Source organism: Artemia sp. Qi Xiang Cuo, chromosome 12 (assembly GCF_049724085.1).
Source record: "Artemia sp. Qi Xiang Cuo chromosome 12, ASM4972408v1, whole genome shotgun sequence".
Lineage (NCBI taxonomy): Eukaryota > Metazoa > Arthropoda > Branchiopoda > Anostraca > Artemiidae > Artemia > Artemia sp. Qi Xiang Cuo.
In genome coordinates this window covers 53,774,159-53,793,040 of record NC_142805.1, presented here as the reverse complement: position 1 = coordinate 53,793,040, position 18,882 = coordinate 53,774,159, and the positions used below count along the sequence as shown (strand labels likewise).

General features: G+C 36.1%; 2 protein-coding genes across 4 annotated transcripts in view; both read right to left on the bottom strand.

The window, feature by feature from the left end:
* The window catches only part of LOC148946274 (E3 SUMO-protein ligase PIAS1-like), a 506,129-nt gene that overhangs the window by 158,521 nt on the left and 328,726 nt on the right, over positions 1-18,882 (bottom strand). The gene's annotated exons all lie outside the window — the stretch shown is intronic.
* The window catches only part of LOC148946276 (calcium-activated chloride channel regulator 2-like), a 200,303-nt gene that overhangs the window by 100,116 nt on the left and 81,305 nt on the right, over positions 1-18,882 (bottom strand). Inside the window, exons 5-7 of the mRNA XM_089098334.1 lie at positions 9,717-9,837; positions 7,357-8,110; positions 4,328-4,341 (exon numbers count right to left, since the gene is read on the bottom strand). Coding sequence (XP_088954460.1) covers positions 4,328-4,341; positions 7,357-8,110; positions 9,717-9,837 — 889 coding nt within the window. The remainder of the gene's footprint in view (positions 1-4,327; positions 4,342-7,356; positions 8,111-9,716; positions 9,838-18,882) is intronic.

Here is an 18,882-nt window from a genome sequence, read left to right as displayed (position 1 = left end):
AAAATAGCAAATTAACCATCCCAAATCATAGGTTTCAGTCAACACACACCTACGAATGGCTATGAACTCCTGCTCAGACAAGTCCAAAAATATCACCCCCCACACCCCCAAATCATAGGTGTCAGACATCACACACCTCCGAAAGACTAAGAAATCCGGTTATGAAAAGTCAGAAATAGCAAATTACATATCCCAAATCATAGGTTTCAGACAACACTCACCTATGAACGGCTAAGAAACCTAGCTCAGAAAAGTCAAAAATAGCAAACTAGTCATCCCAAACTATATGTTTCAGACAACAAACACCTATGAAAGGCTAAGAAATCTAGCTCAGAAAAGACAAAAATAGCAAACCACTCATCCCAATCATAGGTTTCAGACACTACACACCTATGAAAGACTAAGAAATCCAACTCAGAAAAGCCTGAAATAGGAACCCACACATCCCAAATCATAGGTTTCAGACACCACACACCTACGAAAGACTAAGAAATCCGGTTATGAAAAGTCGGAAATAGCAAATTACACATCCCAAACTATTGGTTTCAGACAACATTCACCTACGAAATACTAGAAAACCTTAGCTCAGAAAAGCCTGAAATAGCAAACTACACATCCCAAATCATAATGTTCTGACAACACATACCTATGAAAGGCTAAGAAACCTAGCTCAGAAAAGTCGAAAATAGCAAACTACACATCCCAAATCATAGGTTTCAGACACTACACACCTATGAAAGACTAAGAAATCCAACTCAGAAAAGCCCGAAATAGTAATTTACATATCCCAAATCATAAGTTTCAGACAGCATTCACCTACGAAATACTAAGAAACCTTAGCTCAGAAAAGTCTGAAATAGCCAACTACTCATCCCAAACTCGAAGTTTCAGACAACAAACACCTATGAGTGACTAAGAATCCTAGCTCTGAAAAGTCCAAAAAGCAAACTACACCTCCCAAATCATAATTTTCTGAAAGGACACACATATGATAGGCTAAGAAATCTAGCTCAGAAAAGTCAAAAATAGCAAATTAACCATCCCAAATCATAGGTTTCAGTCAACACACACCTACGAATGGCTAAGAAATCCAGCTCAGAAGAGTCAAAAAAATAGCAACCCACACATCCCAAATCATAGGTTTCAGACACCACACACCTACGAAAGACTAAGAAATCCGGTTATGAAAAGTCGGAAATAGCAAATTACATATCCCAAATCATAGGTTTCAGACAACACTCACCTATGAACGGCTAAGAAACCTAGCTCAGAAAAGTCAAAAATAGCAAACTAGTCATCCCAAACTATAGGTTTCAGACAACAAACACCTATGAAAGGCTAAGAAATCCAGCTCAGAAAAGTCAAAAGTAGCAATCCACCCATCCCAAATCATAGGTTTCATACAACACACACCTATGAAAGACTAAGAAATCCAGCTCAGAAAAGTCAAAAATAGCAAACTACATATCCCAAATCATCGGTTTCAGTCAACACACACCAACGAAAGACTACGAAACCTAGCTCAGAAAAGTCAAAAATAGCAAACTATTCATCCCAAACTATTGGTTTCAGACAACATTCACCTACGAAATACTAGAAAACCTTAGCTCAGAAAAGCCTGAAATAGCAAACTATACATCCCAAATCATAATTTTCTGACACCTCATACCTATTAAATGCTATGAAATCCATCTCAGAAAAGTCTAAAATAGCACACTACACATCACAAATCATAGGTTTCAGACACCACACACCTATGAAAGACTAAGAAATCCATCTCAGAAAAGTCAAAAATAGCAAACTACATATCCCAAATCATCAGTTTCACTCAACACACACCAACGAAAGGCTAAGAAACCTAGCTCATAAAAGACTGAAATAGCAAACTACTCATCCCAAACTATAGGTTTCAGACAAAATTCACCTAGGAAATACTAGAAAACCTTAGCTCAGAAAAGCCTGAAGGAGCAAACTACACATCCCAAATCATAGGTTTCAGACAACGCACATCAACGAAAGACGGGTGCACGGGAAGAGCCTTTGCGGGTCTGGGGGGCCGTTGAGGGGGGGGGGGCCTGGGGGAGCGGGGGGGCACGGTGGGGTCCGGGTGGTGGGCCTTTGGGGTCTAGATTGGCCATTGGGGGGTCTGAGTGGGCCTTTGGGGCACCGGGAGGGCCTTTGGGTGCCTGGGGGACATTTGGGGACCGGTGGAGGGCCTTTGGGACCCCGTTGGTCCTTTGGGAGCTCGATGGGCCTTTGGGGGGTCCGGGGATGGCATTTGGGGGTCTGGGTGGGCTTTTGGGGCGCCGGTGACCCTTTGGGAGCTTGGGGGGCCTTTGAGTGTCCGGGGGGGGGGCAGTTGGGTGCCTGGGGGACATTTGGGGACAGGTGGAGGGCCTTTGGGAGCTTGGGGGCCTTTGAGGACCGGGGGCTTCCTTCGGGGTTGGGTAGGGGGGTCGGAACCCTTTGGGGTTGTGGTAGAGGACCTCACAACACTGTTCAAATGAAACTTGGGTATTATAACGACCACACTCAAATTCTCTTCTAAAATCTCTTCAAAATATTCTTTTAAAATGTCTCTATCTGTTTCGCCGAAATAGTTCCATTACCTGTCTAAAACGGTTTCGCTCAAATAATCCCTAAACGCAAATTCAGCGTGTTCCTTTTGTTTGGCATCTCTGAGCTAACGCATTTCAAATTTCTAGGAAACCCTTTCGCGCGCTAAAACAATTCATCGCTAAGATGTTTCTTGCCTAATTGTTTCCATGGCCTTTGGTTATTAATATCCTTTGGAGTTCGACCAAAAGAGTTGTTCCCGAGGCAAAGACATTAATGATTTGGATCTATTCCTGGAGAAATGTTTCTAGGCGAAAATTTTTAAAGTTCAGGTTAGGTGATGTCATTGATTGATTGATCTTTCAAGAAAGGGAAAATTAATTTGTTGTTTCTAAGAGGAATTAATGATTCACGATAGGTGAATTGAGGTCGACAGCACAGGTGTTCCAAATTCCGGGAAAGTCATAACATTTGGCTCGAGAGCAACAACAACAAATACTATTTCTGGACACCATGACATTCGCGATCGATTACGCAATCAAGTTCTCGGAAATTCACTTCCCCCTCGAGTCCTAGATCAATAACATTGTTCCCGTTAGAATTCAATGCGCATGTGCAACCTTCGCCCCAGAGTTATTACACATAGAAACATCAAATAAATTGACCTTGGAAAAAGAGGTCATTGACCCCATTAACCACGTATTCTCCCTAGGGAGGCTATGCCCATATATGGGGTGCAAAAAAGTTATAGGTGGCAGCAGGGGTGAGGGGTGGCGCCTCCTGACCCCTCTCTACTGACGCAAAAGATACGTACGTCGTATTTTTCATAAATACATCCAATAAAAATTTCGAAATACCCATTTGTTCAAAAATAGTCCACAGATCAAGTAATAAGGCCTGTGATATGGACAGAATTCTCAAGAGGCGGAGGTTAAGGTCCTTTAGTTATTTCCCAGGGGCATATAAGGTTTTATGGAAGGGTTAGACGTGTGAACTTTAGAAGAGGCTCATTTGATTTGAAATGAATATTTCTAGTTCTTTTTTAAAAGTCAAACATTATGGAGAGCAACTAGCCCCCTCCCTGACATCCTCTTTTCCCAAAACATATTTAATTGAAATTGTGAGAAAGCCTTTTTGTTACCAGTAGTCTAAAAATCATGTAACAGCGTCATTAGGGTGGACACAATCCACCACAAACCATGAGTAAGGGTTGTAAGTTATGCCCGGGGCATACAAGGTTTCTATGGAACGGATAGTCGTATAAATTTGGATTGGATGGAGCTCATTTGACTGGAAGTCGGAAGATTTAATGCCCTTTTTTAAGAGTCAAAAGTGAATGGAGGGCAATCAGCCCCCCCCCTCCCAAGCCTATCAGTTCTCAAAACATATCCGTTCAAAACTTTAAGAGAACTATTTTGTTCAGCCATGTTTAAAGGTCCATTAATTATGTCTTAGGTGATGTCAACCTCCCCACAGTCCTCAGAACAAAAGCTGTAAGTTAGGCAATTCGTTCATTGTTTATGCATAGTATATGTTACTGAGAAAGGTATGCAGGTTTGAACTTTACTTTCCAAGAAGATGGAGGGCATTCAGATGAGTCTTTCAGAGAATGTTGAGGGGAGTGTTGAACTAAATAAAGACACGTTATATATATACGGATTGTCAAAAGGGTGCAATACAGGAATAACTAAGTATATTAATTTGGAAAATTCAGGAAATGATAGGGGAGATGATGAAAAAGGCAATATTTGCATGATACCAATGCAACTACAACTACCTCCTCTACTACTATCAAACTACTTCATTTACAATATTAAGGAGAAATATCAACTAAATCAAAAGACGCTATGTGCTAAACGTTGGTAAAATAGTGTATCTCAAGCATTGATAGGGATGTTAAGTTGGAACTTTCAGAGAATACTTAAAGGGGAAGATCATCTCACTAAAAGGCAATATATGAGTACTACTGGTAATACTACTGTTACTGGTACATTTAATACTGCTACTACTACTACTACTACTAATAATACTAATACTACTACTACTACTACTACTACTACTACTACTACTACTACTACTACTACTACTACTACTGCACTACTACTTCTATTGCAACTAAATTTAGGGCTAGGAGTATTGAGATGCAAATTTTAAGAAGTATACGAACATACAAGTTATCAAAAGGACATATCAGAAATGTCATAGCAATGGCTAATTGTGTTAAGTTAAAACTTGCAGGACTTAATGAGAGTACTACTACCATACTACTTCATTTACAGTATTAAGGGGAAATATGAACTAAATCAAAAGACGCTATATGCTAAACGTTGGTAAAATAGCGTATCTCAAGCATTGATAGGGGTATTAAGTTGGAACTTTCAGAGAATACTTAAAGGGGAAGATTATCTCACTAAAAGGCAATATATGAGAACTACTGGTAATACTACTGTTACTGGTACATTTAATACTGCTGCTGCAACTACTACTACTACTACTACTACTACTACTACTACTGCTACTACTACTAATACTACTACTTCTACTACTACTACTACTACTACTACTACTACTACTACTGCACTACTACTTCTATTGCAACTAAATTTAGGGCTAGGAGTATTGAGATGCAAATTTTAAGAAGTATACGAACATACAAGTTATCAAAAGGACATATCAGAAATGTCATAGCAATGGCTAATTGTGTTAAGTTAAAACTTGCAGGACTTAATGAGAGGGACGTTCTACTGACCAAAAGGCAATAGGTTAATACTACTGCTGCTAGCCCAGAGCCCAGAGCTGCAGAGCCCAGAAAAAGACAGTAAAAATCGAGAAAAACAAAAAAAGAAACAACAGAAATAAAAACACACACAACTACAAACAAGGGACACACAGAAATGACCAAACATGTGAAGACTTCTGGCATTCACTAGAGAAATCATAAATGCGCTTCTTAATAACCCCAGCTGGGTTTACCAATTGATACTTACTTTGCACGAAAGAGTTACTTGTCCGAGTTGGAAGTTCCATTAAATGCTTTGAAAATTTAAAATAAAGGCGATAAACTTCCTTTCTCTTACCAGAATTAAAAAAAAACATCAAACAGGAACAAGGGCAAGTAAATTAGGAACTGTTAGGCTATTATATAACTGAGAACAGTGAGCTCTACTCATATACGACACGTTTGAAGCCAGGGAGGCATACACAGCCCGGATCTTACTAGTATAGTTTTTCATTTCCAAGTTTACAGTTTCTTTCAGGTTTGGTCCAATAGGCAAGCCTAGGTATGTAAGGCTGTTAGCTAAAGGAACCTCAGAGCCAGATAGACTTCTATTCTATCTAATTTCTATTCTCTTTATAGTTGAAAGGTAGAACAACTGTTTTATCTATATTAATGCTCAAACCAATGTGTTCATACTCATCTTGGAGAAGCTCAAAAGTTGAAGAGAGGGATGTTCTACTGACCAAAAGGCAATAGGTTAAAACTACTGCTGCTAGCCCAGAGGGGCGGAACAATTTTCTTCAATGTCTTTTATCAAAAATGACGCAAAGATCTTGAAAGTAGTACACAAAACGGTAATGCGGCGGTAACAACTGCACAGAGTAGTGTCTTTTTTGCCTTTTTTAAGGATGGGAGTTATTTATCTGACACAAAATTGCAAAGGGACTACACCACAGACAAGGATCATCTGAAACAGTACTGCTGAATGTTATTCAATTAAAAAACCTGCAAGTTGCAGCTGCCTAACTGAAATAGAATCAACACCAGAGGAAGATTCTTTCTTTAATTTATGAATCAAAGAATGAAGAGCCGTTGGCAACACAAACAGAAAAGATCCCGTCTTATTTGAAAGAACAAGGTCAAGCTGTTTTTCAAAAACTCCTCAGTGCTTTGGTTGGGAGCACTGAACTCCCTCGCGAAATATTCAACCCACTTCTTTTCAGGCACACTAGCACTCTGAGCATTGGTAGGCTTGCTATACCTCCAGAGTTTGGAGGGGTCTTCAACAGTACGAATTATATTTTTCTGGATCAGCGCTATCTCTGCGTCTCAAACTCCTTACAATACATTAATATATTCTTAACATCGTATTCCATATTGCAGTGCTAAGATAACGTAGAATCTAATGACTTTCATTAAAATGAAACACTCTGAACTCGAATATGGCCTGTTCTAAGACTGAATATACTTATAGCTGACACCTTCCAGTCAGGTGCCTGACAATATACTGACACCTTCCAGTCAGGTGCCTGACTGGAAGGCATAGATCAGGAGGTGGGGTACCATAAACACAAAATTCAATGATATGGTTCTCAGACCTCTGAAAAAATCCTCTTTCTCCTTCTTCTTTAATAACTTCTCATAATAACATAAGAAATCGTTCACTGAATACTGACATACTAAATTCTTCCTAGGCCTAACATCCCATTACGCTAGCTTATCTTCCTGCTCATTTCCCTAATACCAACATGCACTAATGCCCATGTTACTACAATCTCATACATACATCTCATACAATTTCATGAACTGATGTTCTTGCTGGAATGTGACCACACATAAAATAATTCAGTACTGAGAGTACTACCTTCTGGCAAAGCACTTGCGATTAATTCAAACACTTTCAATTATATGTACAACTCAAGCGAAAAGATTGACACTCTTTTACGCTCTTATTACGCAAACTTTCCATTGAGCGTTCTTATTATGATCAAACTTTCACGTTATGTATTACCAGTTCTCTTACCCAAGTTTATTGTTCTTTTATAGCACTAGAAAGCTTAAGACAAAAAAAAAAAAAACACTTACGACTCTTAGACCGGGTTTGACAGATTCAAATTCGGCCAGTATTCCCTCCAAGTTTGCATCAAGCTCTTCTGTTGAAAAACCTCCTGCAAATGGAAAATGAATGCCATTTGTCAAATTGGATATGCGTTGTAGTTGATTTGCTGTAGTTGAAATACCTGATTCTTGACTAATTATTTTTATTCCATTTTCGGACGCTAAAGATATGACATGGGGCTCCAAAAAACCACTTCGATAATCGTTGCCTGCGTAGCCTATGACGTACACTACTGCTCCAGCAGGAGCACCGTAATCTGATATTGTCCTAATGGCTTTGTCAATAGGATACGAAAATGTTGAGGAAGAGTCAGTGTTTTGAGTTACAGCATTCAAAGCACTTTCAACAGCAGTTATATCTTCTAAGAAAGTAATTGGGAGACTTACATCAAATTTAATAGCTGTTCCACTAGAATATGTAGCAAACCCAAAATGCTTTCCAACAAATGACTCTGAAGCAGTAAGAAGGTGATTTTTTATAACTTCAATGTTAGCATTTTGAGTGCTTGATAGTCCGACATCAAAAATAGCAAATATCACGGGCGATGAAAGTCTTTTAACTATATTAAAAGTTGTTGGTTTGGCAACAGTGTTACTGCTTGGAAAATCTTCACTAGTCTTCATCATGGTCTCCCATACGGATTCATAATTGCAGAGCTGGTTTTGTTTTGAGGGAACTGCTTTTCTGTGATAAAGAGTATCGTCAAATTCTACAGCCTGGAAGAAAATATAATTGCTCGTATTAACAATTTCTAGTACCATACTACCCTTGAAAAGGTGATAAAGGCTTAGTGGTTCTAGAAAAGTAATAAATTAGAAACAGTACCGTCAGGATATTAGAGGAGACGGCTGGGTTAGAAAAATTAGTTTAAAAGTAAAAGAATTCTTAGGAGTTTTTTTTTTACTAAGAAGTAGCAGGCTAGTGAATATTTTTTGGTTGGGGGAGTAAACTGTGAAGGTACCACGGAAGTGGCTACTTAAATCCCCTTACATAGAAAGTCTCAGAAATTAGTCTCTAAGTGCATGGCTGTACAAGTACTGGAACATAATACAAATTTGCAAAGAGTAGGAAACATGGAATAATGAATTTCTCTTAGAAAATGACGCTGTAAAGACAGTGGAAAATATTTGTACCGTCGAAAAATACAACTTTGACGTATATGAGACAAACTTCAGCACCAAGCTAGCTTTATAGTCTTGTCATATTGTAAGTAGATATTTGCCCGTTCTGTCTGCAACACAGGTCTCAGTTTGGAACACATTCAACCCTTCTGAGATTTCTCATCCTTCCATATAATAGACCTTTACTCGCTTCTTCCCATTTGAAATACATGTTTCTCATTTTTAATTGAGATTTAGCCACTTTTCTCGATATTTCGATAAAGAGAACAAAATTTTCACATTTCAAGAGCTAAAACCTGACATTTTAAGAATGAATGAAGAGTAAAAACTTTCTTTCTCCTGCACTTACCACGTTAATATACGCTGAAAGTGAGCACATTTTAAAAAACTACTTATGGTAATAGTTAGTACGTAGAGATTAAAAAGTAAAAAACATTATAAGTAAAAAATTTTTACAGGCAGGTTTCCATAACAAAGAAGCTAAAACAACAAAAGAAAAACTTTTTAACATTTTATCTAAATTATGACCAGTGCTGGTTCAAAAAACTTGGCACACCACAAGTCTAAATTTTCTTTCTTTACTAAGAAAGACTTTTAAGTGTACAAAAAAAGAAAATCTATTTCTTTTTTGAAAATCCTTTCTCTTGCTTTCCCTGTGTGTGGACTGAACTTTTGCTTATTTTTAAGTCATATTTACATGGTGCTAATTTATGCACCGAGATGTTGTTAAACCAAAATATATAGTCGAAAAAGTCCATTTGAAAGTATATTCACTAAAGCAAGAAACTCGGGTCTACGTTCAGATTGTTTTTGAATGGGTGAAGTTTATACTGCATTCACCTCCAAATATAAGTAACAGATATTTATTGTGGCTTTATGATATGATAAACCCCAGAAGAAATGTTTGATCAAATGCTTGCTTATCTTCATAATTAGGCCTAGGCCATAATACCTAACCGGGAAGTATATTGTGGCAATATTTATTTGCATAAGCTTCTTTAATTGAGAGTCGAATTTTGTGTGATGACAGTCGATTGTTGGCGCGTGTTTTTCATTTCCCCTCTCTATTGGTTGTTTTATTGACAGGCTAATAAATTTCTGTGTTCTCAAGAATAGAGTAGACTTTGGCGAAGTTTCTTCCATCCATGATTTTTTTTTTTCGATGATGTGATAAAATAGTTTAAAACAAATAAAAACTCACGCCTGGAAGGTAATGGAAAGACATGAGTGAAACTGATTGAGCATCGTCTTCATTGGGGAAAAACCGGCAGTCAGCACCATATACACCAGTTCCGTTTGCTGTGCAGGTAGTGCCGTCAATCCTTATAAAAGAGAATACAAGAAAATACAGAAAATAAGAGAAAATAATAAGGGCATATTATGAATTTATTAAAGCATTGTGACAATTAGGCCTACGGCAAAGAATTAAAAGCTTGCAGTGCAGGCAATAATGGTAGCAATGAAAAAGAACTTAAAATAAAAGAAGCCATGGTAAAAAAGACCTTGGATTCTGCTGATACAATCGTTCTTGATACTGAGGACCTACTAATTAAAAATGAGGCGCACTTGGACCTTGTCAGCAGGGCTATAATAATCTACTCAACACTAAAACTCAGCAACAGACTTCATGGATAGTTTGACTAAAACTAATAAAGCTAACTACTGGAATATTCTCAATATACTCATGCTGCACGGACCAGTATTGTTTCGATGGGAGCGAAGTTTCATAAACACTTTATATGTAACTTTAAAAGAGATTCAGATTCGGGCCTCCTAACATAATAGTTCACCTAGTTTTGCTTAGGCGAAATATGACAGCATTCATTACATCACAGGTGTGCACAGGTTCATGCCTTAGTAAAAAGAAAGTCTAAACAGAAAAAAATTCTTATTTTATGTTAGTGCATTTAAATATATATAAGAGCATTAAAAATAGATAAATGGCCCGTTACGCCTTTAGAAAAGTTTGAATCTTATTTATTGAGGTGTGTTTGGACAGGACGAAGTTGTTCAGCAAGAGCCTATGTGCTCATTGTGTGTTTAGAATTAGTTTGATTCACATTAGTGAAGTTGTTTATACAAAAATTTTGACTACCAATTTCACTTGAGAGGTGGCATGAAACGATTTTTCTAGCTTCATGAAACGCTAGAAAAACGCTTCATTCAGGCGCTTCATGAAACGCTTGCATCAGTCCTGTTTAGTGGGAAACAATAATGTTTTTAATCATTCCTTCTGCATTGAAGTTTTGTAAGATTTGTGTAAATCAGGAAAAAAACTGTTGTTTGGCTGGTGTTTTGGCAAGATTTTGTAGAAGGCGGGGGATGGAGGGCAAAGGAGAGACAGTGAAGCATTTGAAACTTTCGACCAACAGAATCTCTGAAAGTCTTGAACCGATAACAGAACGTAGAACAAATAAGCTTCTCTTTTCTGTCATGAAACACATGTTATTATACAATTACCATTTAACATTACTTATAGTTCCTGGCGCAGAGTTTGAAGGTTCACATCATCCTCAGAGGCTATTTGTTGAAAGTTGTCACTGTTATAAATAAAACAGCAGTGTAGAAATTTTAATGGTTATATTATAATTTTATAGGGAGGTCTAACAAAAAAGGGCAATGGAGGAAGGGTTGGTGGTACTTTAATCTTTTCGACTTGTAAGAAAGGTACTAAAATTTCCAATTTCTAATGGATGATTGAGGTCTTTATGATTACTGCTTCCATGCAAATTGGCCCTTTAAAAAAAAATATTGAAAGCTAAGGGCTTTTACTAAAAGCCTATTGATAGTGATGCAGCTTAGTATATTCAAAGACGTTTTGCTTAATTTTAGAAAATGCTGAAAAACAGAGTACATTCATAGTAAGTATTTCTTAAAGAGTAGGAGAGCTTTGTAAGGGTTATTCGCAACACGCCAAGTATTAACAGTGAGATGTTTCGAGTATTGAATGGAACTGGTCCCATCAACTTATCTCGACGAAATTGCAGTAGAACTAGGTTACCATTTATCATATTGTAAGGTTAGGTAAAATTCTATTTATTTTTTTTATGGTTATAGATTTGTAAAATAAATGGATCTCTAAGGTTTACAGCTTTTTAAAGGCCATCGGATTAATAGTTTGGATTTAGCTCTAGGAGCCTTTAACTAGATACTATTACTACTACTACTACTACTACTAACAACTCACCGCATCACCAAGCTGCCTAAGGCCAACACAGCTACACACACTCCTCCTCCATCCCAATATATTCGAAGCTTCCCTCTTTACACCCTCCCACGAAGTTTCCATTTCCCTAAAATCTTTCTGTATAACGTCCTCGCACCCCAGACGAGGACGACCTACCTTCCGTTCAGACCTAGACGTTTGGCTGAAAAGAACAATCTTCGGCAATCTGTCATCATTCATCAGCAAAACGGGCCCTAACCATTTCAACCTTTCTTTCATTATAGAGCGATATTGAAGCACATTTTTCGTATAGCCTATTGTTTGAAATACGGTCAGTCAACCGGGTACCCAGAATAATCTTTAAGCAATTTCTCTGGAAAACATCTAGCATACCTTCATCTGCTTTTCGGAGCGTCCATGCTTCAGAGCCATATTTGACCACTGTCATCAAAGTAGCTTCTAATATTCTAATCTTGGTTTGCAGACTTATCTTCTTATTCTTCCAAACTTTTTTTTAACTGTGAAAAAACATCCTGAGCCATGGCTATTCTACTTTAACATCTCCACTGCTACCACCATCTTTACTGATAATACTACCAAGGTTTCATTACCCAACGTCACCTTTTCATCTTCACTTATTCCTAGCCTTAGTAACTTTGTCTTCTTAACATAAATTTTCGAACCTATTCTACCACCCTGAACTCGCAAAACCTCTAAAACTTTATTCTTTTTGCTCACACTAGTAGATTGTGCATAATGAATTCTATAGAAGCTATAGCAAAGACATATGGAATTTGCTTGAAGCTATAGCAATTTGAAATATCATATGGAATTTGGGTGAAGCTATAGCAATTTGAAATATCATAATGAATTCTATGGAAGCTATAGCAAGGACATATGGAATTTGCTTGAAGCTATAGCAATTTGAAATATCATATGGAATTTGGGTGAAGCTATAGCATAGGTTTTTTTTTTTTTAACTTGGCTAATAGGTTTTTAAACCTATTACTACGAACGCTACATGCACTCTATTTTTGGAACTAGGAGCGACATTGTGTGATGCTATCAGACTGGTTTCGTTTCATGGGTTCATTAATAGAATGACTAATGTTTTTGAAAAGGGTAATTACTTCTTTAATTTACGAGATTTGCGAATTTTTTGCGAAAAGATATTTGCGTAAAGGTATTGCGATGGTTAAGAATGCCTCACGGGTAATTAAAGAATGAGGAATGGGATGCTATAATTAGAATGATTTTAAGTTGAAAAATTGTGACGTAAAAATAACTCAGTTATTTGCCTGCGTGTATCGGAATTCCCATGTTATTTTCTTGCTTGTATTTTGTGTTAAAATAAGTAGTTTTTGTATCTTTTAAAAGAGCTTTAAGGGGTTTGAGAGACTCAGTTGCCTAATTCCGTGTGGTTTTACTTTACTTAGTGGTCATTAAAAACGAAATTTTTCTGTTAAATCAGTAGTTTTTGTATCTTTTAAAAGAGCTTTAAGGGGTTTGAGAGACTCAGTTGCCTGATTCCATGTGGTTTTTCTTTAATTGGTGGTCATTTGTTGTATCTTTTAAAAGAGCTTTACAGGGTTTGAGAGACTCAGTTGCCTAATTCCGTGTGGTTTTCCTTTACTTGATGGTCATTAAAAACGAAATTTTTGTGTTAAATAAGTAGTTTTTGTATCTTTTAAAAGAGCTTTAAGGGGTTTGAGAGACTCAGTTGCCGGATTCCGTGTGGTTTTTCTTTACTTGGAGGTCATTAAAAACGAAACTTGGTGGTCATTTGTTGTATCTTTTAAAAGAGCTTTACAGGGTTTGAGAGACTCAGTTGCCTAATTCCGTGTGATTTTTCTTTACTTGATGGTCATTAAAAACGAAATTTTTGTGTTAAATAAGTAGTTTTTGTATATTTTAAAAGAGCTTTACGGGGATTGAGAGACTCAGTTGCTGGATTCCATGTGGTTTTTCTTTACTTGGTGGTCATTAAAAACGAAACTTGGTGGTCATTTGTTGTATTTTTTAAAAGAGCTTTACAGGGTTTGAGAGACTCAGTTGCCTAATTCCGTGTGATTTTTCTTTACTTGATAGTCATTAAAAACGAAATTTTTGTGTTAAATAAGTAGTTTTTGTATCTTTTAAAAGAGCTTTAAGGGGTTTGAGAGACTCAGTTGCCTGATTCCGTGTGGTTTTTCTTTACTTGGTGGTCATTAAAAACGAAATTTTTGTGTTAAATAAGTAGTTTTTGTATCTTTTAAAAGAGCTTTTGGGGGATAGAGAGACTAAGTTGCCTTATTCCCTGTGGTTTTTATTTACTTTTTGGTCATTAAAAACGAAATTTTTGTTTTAAATAAGTAGTTTTTGTATATTTTAAAAGAGCTTTACGGGGATTGAGAGACTCAGTTGCCGGATTCCATGTGGTTTTTCTTTACTTGGTTGTCATTAAAAACGAAACTTGGTGGTCATTTGTTGTATCTTTTAAAAGAGCGTTACAGGGTTTGAGAGACTCAGTTGCCTAATTCCGTGTGTTTTTTCTTTACTTGTTGGTCATTAAAAACGAAATTTTTGTGTTAAATAAGTAGTTTTTGTATCTTTTAAATGAGCTTTAAGGGGTTTGAGACACTCCGTTGCCTGATTCCGTGTGGGTTTTCTTTACTTGGTGGTCATTAAAAACGAAATTTTTGTGTTAAATAAGTAGTTTTTGTATCTTTTAAAAGAGCTTTAAGGGGATTGAGAGACTCAGTTGCCGGATTCCATGTGGTTTTTCTTTACTTGGTGGTCATTAAAAACGACATTTTTGTGTTAAATAAGTAGTTTTTGTATCTTTTAAAAGAGCTTTAAGGGGATTTAGAGACTCAGTTGCCGGATTCCGTGTGGTTTTTCTTTACTTGGTGGTCATTAAAAACTAAATTTTTGTGTTAAATTAGTAGTTTTTGTATATTTTAAAGGAGCTTTACCGGGTTTGAGAGACTCAGTTGCCTTATTCCGTGTGGTTGTCCTTTACTTGGTGGTCATTAAAAACGAAATTTTTGTGTTAAATCAGTAGTTTTTGTATCTTTTAAAAGAGCTTTAAGGGGTTTGAGAGACTCAGTTGCCTGATTCCGTGTGGTTTTTCTTTACTTGGTGGTCATTTGTTGTATCTTTTAAAAAAGCTTTAGAGAGTTTGAGAGACTCAGTTGCCTAATTCCGTGTGATTTTTCTTTACTTGATGGTCATTAAAAACGAAATTTTTGTGTTAAATCAGTAGTTTTTGTATCTTTTAAAAGAGCTTTAAGGGGTTTGAGAGACTCAGTTGCCTGATTGCGTGTGGTTTTTCTTTACTTGGTGGTCATTAAAAACGAAATTTTTGCGTTAAATAAGTAGTTTTTGTATCTTTTAAAAGAGCTTTACGGGGATTGAGAGACTCAGTTGCCGGATTCCATGTGGTTTTTCTTTACTTGGTGGTCATTAAAACCGAAATTTTTGTGTTAAATAAGTAGTTTTGTATCTTTTAAACGAGCTTTACGGGGATTGAGAGACTCAGTTGCCGGATTCCGTGTGGTTTTTCTTTACTTGGTGGTCATTAAAAACGAAATTTTTGTGTTAAATAAGTAGTTTTTGGATCTTTTAAAAGAGCTTTACTGGGTTTGAGTGACTCAGTTGCCTAATTCCGCGTGGTTTTCCTTTACTAGGTCGTCATTAAAAACTAACATTTTGTGTTAAATAAGTAGTTTTTGTATCTTTTAAAAGAGCTTTAAGTGGATTGAGAGACTCAGTTGCTGGATTCCATGTGGTTTTTCTTTACTTGGTGGTCATTTGTTGTATCTTTTAAAAGAGCTTTACAGGGTTTGAGAGACTAAGTTGCCTAATTCCGTGTGGTTTTCCTTTACTTGGTGGTCATTAAAAACGAAATTTTTTTGTTAAATCAGTAGTTTTTGTATCTTTTAAAAGAGCTTTAAGGGGTTTGAGAGACTCAGTTGCCTGATTCCGTGTGGTTTTTCTGTACTTGGTTGTCATTTGTTGTATCTTTTAAAAGAGCTTTACAGAGTTTGAGAGACTCAGTTGCCTGATTCCGTGTGGTTTTCCTTTACTTGGTGGTCATTAAAAACGAAATTTTTGTGTTAAATCAGTAGTTTTTGTATCTTTTAAAAGAGCTTTACAGGGTTTGAGAGACTCAGTTGCCTAATTCCGTGTGGTTTTTCTTTACTTGGTGGTCATTAAAAACGAAATTTTTGTGTTAAATAAGTAGTTTTTGTATCTTTTAAAAGAGCTTTACGGTGATTGAGAGACTCAGTTGCCGGATTCCATGTGGTTTTCCTTTACTTGGTAGTCATTAAAAACGAAATTTGTGTTTTAAATAAGTATTTTTTGTATATTTTAAAAGAGCTTTAAGGGGTTTGAGAGACTCAGTTGCCGGATTCCATGTGGTTTTTATTTACTTGGTGGTCATTAAAAACGAAACTTGGTGGTCATTTGTTGAATCTTTTAAAAGAGCTTTACAGGGTTTGAGAGACTCAGTTGCCTAATTCCGTGTGATTTTTCTTTACTTGATGGTCATTAAAAACGAAATTTTTGTGTTAAATAAGTAGTTTTTGTATCTTTTAAAAGAGCTTTAAGGGGTTTGAGAGACTCAGTTGCCTGATTCCGTGTGGTTTTTCTTTACTTGGTGGTCATTAAAAACGAAATTTTTGTGTTAAATAAGTAGTTTTTGTATCTTTTAAAAGAGCTTTACGGGGATTGAGAGACTCAGTTGCCGGATTCCATGTGGTTTTTCTTTAATTGGTAGTCATTAAAAACGAAATTTTTGTGTTAAATAATTAGTTTTTGTATATTTTAAAAGAGCTTTACTGGGATTTTGAGACTCAGTTTCCGGATTCCGTGTGGTTTTTATTTACTTGGTTGTCATTAAAAACGAAACTTGGTGGTCATTTGTTGTATCTTTTAAAAGAGCTTTACAGGGTTTGAGAGACTCAGTTGCCTAATTCCGTGTTATTTTTCTTTACGTGGTAGTCATTAAAAACCAAATTTTTTTGTTAAATCAGTAGTTTTTGTATCTTATAAAAGAGATGGTCTGGTATTGAGAGACTCGGTTTAAGGATTAATTGTGGTTTTCATTCTCTTGGTAGTAATTAAATTTGAAATTTTTTTATTAAATAAGTAGTTTTTTTATCTTTTAATAGAGCTTTACGGGGTTTGAGAGACTCAGTTGCCGGATTCCTTGTGGTTTTTCTTTACTTGGTGGTCATTAAAAACGACATTTTTGTGTTAAATAAGTAGTTTTTGTATCTTTTAAAAGAGCTTTACGGGGATTGAGAGACTCAGTTGCCGGATTCCGTGTGGTTTTTCTTTACTTGGTGGTCATTAAAAACGTAATTTTTTTTTTCATTTAGTAGTTTTTTTATCTTTTATTAGAGCTTTACTGTGTTTGAGAGACTCAGTTGCCTTATTCCGTGTGGTTTTCCTTTACTTGGTGGTCATTAAAAACGAAATTTTTGTGTTAAATGAGTAGTTTTTGTATCTTTTAAAAGAGCTTTAAGGGGTTTGAGAGACTCAGTTGCCTGATTCCGTGTGGTTTTTCTTTACTTGGTGGTCATTTGTTGTATCTTTTAAAAGAGCTTTAGAGGGTGTGAGAGACTCAGTTGCCTAAGTCCGTGTGATTTTTCTTTACTTGATGGTCATTAAAAACGAAATTTTTGTGTTAAATAAGTAGTTTTTGTATCTTTTAAAAGAGCTTTAAGGGGTTTGAGAGACTCAGTTGCCTGATTCCGTGTGGTTTTTCTTTACTTGGTGGTCATTAAAAACGAAATTTTTGTGTTAAATAAGTAGTTTTTGTATCTTTTAAAAGAGCTTTATGGGGATTGAGAGACTCAGTTGCCGGATTCCATGTGGTTTTTCTTTACTTGGTGGTCATTAAAAACGAAATTTTTGTGTTAAATAAGTAGTTTTTGTATCTTTTAAAAGAGCTTTACGGGGATTGACAGACTCAGTTGCCTGATTCCTTGTGGTTTTACATTAATTGATGGTAAATAAAGTCCAAAAATTGTTGTAAAATAAGTGGTTTTTTTATATTTTAAAATAGATTTAAGGGGGTTGAGAGAATCAGTTGCCTAATTCCGTGTGGTTTTCCTTTAATTGGTCGTCAGTAAAAACGAAATTTTTGTGTTAAATAAGTAGTTTTTGTATATTTTAAAATAGAATAAAGTGGATTGAGAGACTCAGTTGCTGGATTCCGTGTGGTTTTTCTTTACTTGGTGGTCATTTGTTGTATCTTTTATAAGAGCTTTACAGAGTTTGAGAGACTCAGTTACCTAATTCCGTGTGGTTTTCATTTACTTGGTGGTCATTAAAAACGAAATTTTTGTGTTAAATAAGTAGTTTTTGTATCTTTTAAAAGAGCTTTAAGTGGTTTGAGATACTCAGTTGCCTGATTTCGTGTGGTTTTTCTTTACTTGGTGGTCATTTGTTATATCTTTTAAAAGAGCTTTACAGAGTTTGAGAGACTCAGTTGTCTAATTCCGTGTGGTTTTCCTTTACTTGATGGTCATTAAAAACGAAATTTTTGTGTTAAATAAGTAGTTTTTGTATCTTTTAAAAGAGCTTTACAGGGTTTGACAGACTGAGTTGCCTAATTCCGTGTGGTTTTTCTTTACTTGGTGGTCATTAAAAACGAAATTTTTGTGTTAAATAAGTAGTTTTTGTATCTTTTAAAAGAGCTTTACAGGGTTTGAGAGACTCAGTTGCCGGATTCCATGTGGTTTTTCTTTACTTGGTGACCCTTATAGACGAAATTTTTGTGTTAAATCAGTAGTTTTTGTATCTTTTAAACTAGCTTTAAGGGGTTTGAGAGACTCAGTTGCCTGATTCCGTGTGGTTTTTCTTTACTTGGTGGTCATTTGTTGTATCTTTTAAAAGAGCTTTAGAGAGTTTGAGAGACTCAGTTGCCTAATTCCGTGTGGTTTTCCTTTACTTGGTGGTCATTAAAAACGAAATTTTTGTATTAAATAAGTAGTTTTTGTATCTTTTAAAAGAGCTTTACGGGGATTGAGAGACTCAGTTGCCGGATTCCATGTGGTTTTTCTTTACTTGGTTGTCATTAAAAACGAAACTTGGTGGTCATTTGTTGTATCTTTTAAAAGAGCTTTACAGGGTTTGAGAGACTCAGTTGCCTAAGTCCGTGTGGTTTTTCTTTACTTGATTGTAATTAAAAACGAAATTTTTGTTTTCT